Source organism: Onychomys torridus, chromosome 13 (assembly GCF_903995425.1).
Source record: "Onychomys torridus chromosome 13, mOncTor1.1, whole genome shotgun sequence".
NCBI lineage: Eukaryota > Metazoa > Chordata > Mammalia > Rodentia > Cricetidae > Onychomys > Onychomys torridus.
The window spans coordinates 50367715-50373714 of record NC_050455.1 but is presented as its reverse complement, the minus strand read 5'-3'; the positions used below and the strand labels follow the sequence as shown (position 1 = coordinate 50373714).

General features: G+C 47.0%; 1 protein-coding gene across 1 annotated transcript in view; it reads right to left on the bottom strand.

Moving 5' to 3' along the window:
* Positions 1-698: 698 nt before the first annotated feature.
* The window catches only part of Sh3tc2 (SH3 domain and tetratricopeptide repeats 2), a 58399-nt gene continuing 53097 nt past the window's right edge, over positions 699-6000 (bottom strand). Inside the window, exons 15-17 of the mRNA XM_036205058.1 lie at positions 4771-4921; positions 2817-3013; positions 699-1510 (exon numbers count right to left, since the gene is read on the bottom strand). Coding sequence (XP_036060951.1) covers positions 1319-1510; positions 2817-3013; positions 4771-4921 — 540 coding nt within the window. The 3' untranslated portion in view covers positions 699-1318. The remainder of the gene's footprint in view (positions 1511-2816; positions 3014-4770; positions 4922-6000) is intronic.

The window sequence follows — 6000 nt, the reverse complement described above, 5'->3', positions numbered from 1 at the left end:
ACGCTGACACTGTGGTCAGTGGAACTTAATTTGAACTCACTGCCTAGTTCCATTACCAAAAGCTCGGTTACGATGGTAAGCAATTCCAGAAATAATCTGTGATCCCTCTGCTCCTGACTTCTGCGCCCTTGCTGGCCACCCATCTCTCATTTGTGTAAGCTGATCCTCTCCGAGGAGCATCCCAAGTGATTGCTATGCCATAAGGAGCTCTGGTAGAGCAAATAGGTACCACTTCTCAATTGGATTATAGTCTCTTGCATGATCTTTCTTTTGCCTCCCTGCCTTGCTCACTCTGATGATGGGAGCTATCAACATGGCCCCAACTGTGGCTAGCTTCTAGCCAACTGCCAGCAACCACCAAGCCAACTCCTGCCAACAACCATGTGAACCAGTTGGAAGCAGTTTCTTCTCTAGTTGAACCCAAGGTGACTCCTCCTGAGCCAACACCTTGGTTGCGGTCTTGTAAGCCATCCTGAGCCAGAAGACCCAGCGAGGTCACACTTGGATTACTGCCCTCCAAACACAATCAGATGAATAATCAGTGTTGTTACAAGTCGTTCCATGTGGTATGTGGTTACAGATAACTCACAGAGGTGTTTTATAGAGGAGCCACTCTGAAGTAATAAGACATCTGGGTATTTGATCCATAGCTCAGCTCAGCTCCCTGCCGCTCCATGATAAAGAAGACAAAAGGTGTATATAAATGTAAATAGCCAATATTTAATTATATACAGTATTTACAAGTAGTGTATGTCATAATTCTCAAGGCTTAGCCCTGGTAAGTTTCACTGGAGTTTCGGGGAGGTTGTCCAGGACCTCTGCTTCCAGGTAGAATGGAGAACATGGGTCCCAGTTAGACCTCTGTGCATTCCACCTGGCCCTTCTGGGCCTGTGTCAGCTACGGCCATGCTGAATGTCTGTGCCAGCAGTCCCCATGAGCATGGAGTGCTGCCTCCTTTGGTTCTGAAGAAAGCAAGCAAGAAAGGATGGGTTCCTCCCCTGGAACTGGAGGGTCTTTCCCTGAGAACACCAATGAGGGCGCCAGGACAGTCTGCTCGCCCTTTCCCAGCACAGTGCCTGCCTTCCTCACTTTCTCCAGAGCTGGGTGGAGAGAAGGCATTTTCGGAGCTGTCTGTGTAGAAGAGTCCCAGTGACCTGGGCAGAGCTCCAGAATCGAAGCGTGGAGCCAAGATGCTCCTCACAGAGCCCTGCTCCTTCTGGGCACCTCTCTTCTCCATAAAATGAGGTGAAAACTTGAACTCTCCCAGACCAGATCTAAGAACATGGGGCAAAGTGGTCAGAAAGGGGATGGGTCTCTTCAGAGGGCCAGACTCCCACCACTGAGCCACCGTGCCCTCTCTGAGGAGCACCCCAAGGGATTGCTATGCCACAAGGGACTCTGGCAGATGTTGTCCAGCCTGTTCTTAATGGTGTCCTGCAGCTCCTCGTCACCCAGCAGGACCGCAGCTGCTAGCGCCAACAGGAAGTACTCAGTAGCATCATGGGCATCCTAACGCCATGGGGCAAAGAAGAGACGTCAGCAGCATTTCCAGGACAGGCTTAAAATCTGTGCTGAGAACATTTTTAATTACTCCACCCCCACATCCCAGTGCCTCACAGGAGTTCTTCCCACACTGTACTCTATTTCCAGTGGCACTGTCAATCATGGTACCCCTCCTCCTCAGGCACAGAGGCGGCATCTTCCCCATCTCATCCAGTCATGACACAACATTGCACTCAACACAACCTTTCAAGGATATATAGACATGACCCAAAGCTAACCTGTCCACCCGTCTCTGGAACTTTTCAGTGTGACCCAGCAAGGTTTTCCTTGTCCATGTCCTTTTGGATATGGGATGAGCCTCCCAAGTGTTGGCAAAGAATGAACCCAAGAGACACGGAGTAAGAGGAACATACAGTGTCAAGAAAGAGATGGGAGGAATTCGTGAAGCTGATGGAGGAACGGGATCCAGAAGTACTCAAAACTGAATCCATACTTCAGCTTCCAGCTATAACTGTTTATAGTCATTCAAGGTTTTTCCCCATTGCAATGCCTGGAGTCCTTGGCTGACGCAACCAGGCTGCACATTCTTGTCCCTGAGCCGATTGCTGTGGCACTACAGTGTGATGGCTAAGTGGGCCTTCACTCGCCTGTCCCTCTCTACACAGTAGGATGAGAAACAGATGCTTCCTCAGGCAGGATGCAAAAAAGATAGCCCTGGTTCTCATTAGCCTGTATACTTATTTCAGGCCAGAAACAGTTTCACAGTAACAAGAGGTCAGCAGAGGCGCCCTGAGTCTCCCTTTGAGGTCAAAGTCAGACGAGACTCAACAAGTCACTGTATTCGTGACAAGGACCTTTGCAAGGGGAAGCCAAACTTGAGAACACAATTTGGGGGTCAGAGCTGTGGCAGGATTTCAGGCTACCAACTCCATTCCAGAAGCAACTGCGAGCTGTAGATTGAACTCCAGGCCAGCAAGGAAGAGATTCAAGACAAGAACTTCCTTAGGGCTTAGAGATCCTTATATCCAAGGTGCCATCCGTGATTATCTCAAACATACTGATATGTGTGTGCATTTCTTTATACCGTGTAATTTCCTACGGAATGGGGGGCACTGACTTAGAACATTTGATAGACTTCTCCAGCGGGGCTTAACAGAAGAAGGCCTCATGTCCCCAGTGAAACCATCCTTTCATTCATACCTGATGAATGAAGACTGTTCATCATGGCCCACTGATCCCCTCACCACCTTTCTCAGCAAAGAGTGGCTGGACAGTAGCTCTCAAAAGTCTGTCACAGAAGACTAGCACTTACCTTCAATTGGTAGAAAGTGAGTCGGCCCAGGCGATAATACACCTTGGCATAGTACAGCGCCTCCTTGGGACTCTGCAGCCATGGTGGGCAGAGGGACAGAGTCTTCAGGTAGCAGTCCTCAGCCATCTCATACATGTTTAGAGAGAAGTACACAGAAGCCAGGCGGTGAAAAGCGACCAGCTCCTGTTTCTGATCTCCTAGGAATTACAAGAGTGAGGGATGTCCTGTAGTCAGCAATGGCCATTGTTCACTCATATTCAGCCCCGAAAACTTGGAGTTCCATTAGATGTCACAGGTTAAGGTCATAGGAAAGAGAACAGAGGAGGTCCCTGCCCACATTGGGCTTAGTGTCTCAGAGCAAGGAACCCCTTAAATGACCCCACAAATAGATCATTGCTCCTATGGAATATGTTATTACAAAGAGAGCCACAAAACGCTGAGTTGTCTGACTTCTGGAAGAAAATATTCTCTGAGTTGCAGATGACACTGTAATTCAGTATTGAGAGGGAAGCTGCTTCTTAAAACCTGTGATGGGTTATGATGACAAGACCAGCTTAATTTAGCAATTAGGAATTGCTTCCAATGAAGAACATTGGGTAGCAAACATCCTTTCCACATGAAGTCTCCTCAGAAAGCCCAGCGACGTACCAGTTCCTTACCAACTCTCAGTTCCATGGACTCTACAGAGACCCACTCTCTTTTAGCCTAAGCTTTCATGGCAGTGGCTTTGTGTGTACTTAGGGCTTAAGGTGTTTGAAGTTTGTGTAAATTCATGGTTTTAATAACTAACCATTTTAATACAAAGTACTTTTATTAATACGGAGAACAAAAGCTCCTCAGCCAGTCCTGTCTTTTGGAATGTTTGCAAGGTAGCTATTTCATGCCATCTTGAAAAAAAAAATCTCTTTTAAGTTTCAAAGAACCAAAAGCCAAAATTATAAATTAAAAAAAAAATTAAAAAGAAAAAAACCAGTCCAAAGGAGAGAAAAGTCTCTGATCTGGAAAAATTCAATCACAGAGACACCTGTGTAAGGTGAGCCCCACCTCCTTAAGCACCTTGTCCAGGAAGCAATAGATACACAGTGCTCAGACTGAGCTGCCCAAGGTCCCTCGGGCCTTTCCTGAGGTCAGCCACAAACCTTTGATGAAGTTTCCTGCGGTTAAAGTGGAAGAAAAAAGGCAAGAGTCCTCTGGTTCAACTAGCTACAAATAAAGCCCACTGTCTTAGATGACCTTGAGAATGCATAGAAGTCCCTTCTAGAACTACCACAGAGCTCTCTATCCACTCCTGCAGCGAGTCAGGGCTTCTCTCTGAAAACTGAGACTGCTTTTCCTAAAGTACACACACTCAAGACTGAGTTGGTTTTCAATTTTTTTACTTCAACCTTTCCTCCCTGCCGACAGCTTACTATTTCCCACTAGCTTTCCCTGTAAGCAAAAGCACTTTTAAATATGTCCTGCGTTAGGTTAATGGGCACATGACCTTCTTTTCTCCTCCATGGGGAAAATGTGCTTCGGCCTAACTACCAATCAATTAAAAATTCAGTGTAAAAAGTCTTTACGTAATAAAGGTATTACATATGCATAGGACAAAGTACCATTTACCTCCCAGGAGAATGTTACCAACTGTGATATAATAATTACCATTGGCAACCCTGACCTCAGAATGAGGACTTACATCCCTCACCCCATGCTGCGATATTTATATAGACAATTATTGCCCTTCATAACAGAGTTGGGTAGACACTCATTTGAAACCTGCTCTGTTGGTGGGGAGCAAAACTTGTGGAAATTAATCCTTACTCAGTTACATTTCCCCTGACTGCTGAACCTAGGATTAGAGCCTATACAGGTGGAGTCCAAAGCTGGTGCCCACTTCCTTACTAGCCACGCACATGCCTGCATGGCGTTTATTTCTCTGGCTCCCATGCACCTAGGGGGTAGGACCACCTACCTGTGAGGACACTCAGCCTGGCAGCCAGGGTGGCAAATTCCAGAGCTTTCTCATAGCCCTCGAGGCTGATCTGCAGCTCCGTCAGCTTGTTGAAGATCCGAAGTTCAGTTCTCACTGCCTTCAATCTCCTCGCTAAAGGGACGGCCCCAGCCTGAGATCCGAGACATCGAGATCTTAGTCTACAGACACCCCTGCACTCTACAGGTCTGGCTTCTCCTGGAGGGACTGCAGTGACCTCTGTGTTCCCCCTGTTACCTTTTCTCAGTTGGCTTAGCTCTTGGTGCTTTGCCTAGATGAGACCAGTTTAAGAACTTTGAGAAACTGAAGACAGGAAGGAAGTCAACGTCCTAATGATGAGGTTAGGAGATGAAAAAGTAGCTAGGCAGTTTAGGGGCAGGGATCCCAAAAGTGAACACTTCCATTCTCATCCTTAACCAGAAGCAGGGCAGGTCATCCTTGTCTCCCCAGCCAGGAATGCCAGAAGGCAGCTCTGGCTTACCACTTCCTGAATGTTATCTACCTGGGAGGCATTTTAGGGGTGCAGCTACCCTATAGATACTAATCCCTTCCAGTGAACAACTTTGGAATGGGAGGTCTCTAGATTTTCATAGTGAAAATGGTCTATAATCATTCCCCAACTATAGCCCAATCCTAAATGATTTTAAGGTCTCAGCTCTTAAGGAGGGAATGGCCTTGGATGCCATTGAGGATATCAAGGCTCTGTTGAGGCCCCATTAAAGAATGCAACCAAGCCAGGTGGTGGTGGCACACGCCTTTCATCCCAGCACTCGGGAGGCAGAGCCAGGCAGATCTCTGTGAGTTCGAGGCCAGCCTGGGCTACCGAGTGAGTTCCAGGAAAGGCACAAAGCTACGCAGAGAAACCCTGTCTTGAAAAACCAAAAAAATAAAAAAATAAAAAGAAATAATGGAACCAACCTCTGGCCCTGGGTAAAGATGTGACATTCTAATCTGCTCCAAAAATTAGGACATTACAAACAATTGTCTTTCTCCTTAAGAGTTAACCCATCTGGGTCTGCCAATCCCCTAAAGCCATGCTAAGAAGATAAGGGAAACAGTGTCCCCTTAGTGAGATAACATCCTTTTCCTTCCCAGAAAGCCTTCCCCAGGTCAGCTGCCTGGAGGTCTTCTATCAGACTGATGAGTTTCTGCCACGCAGCCTGGGCTCTTTTCTGAGTCCTAACTCAGAAAAACATCACATTTTCTTTGCCT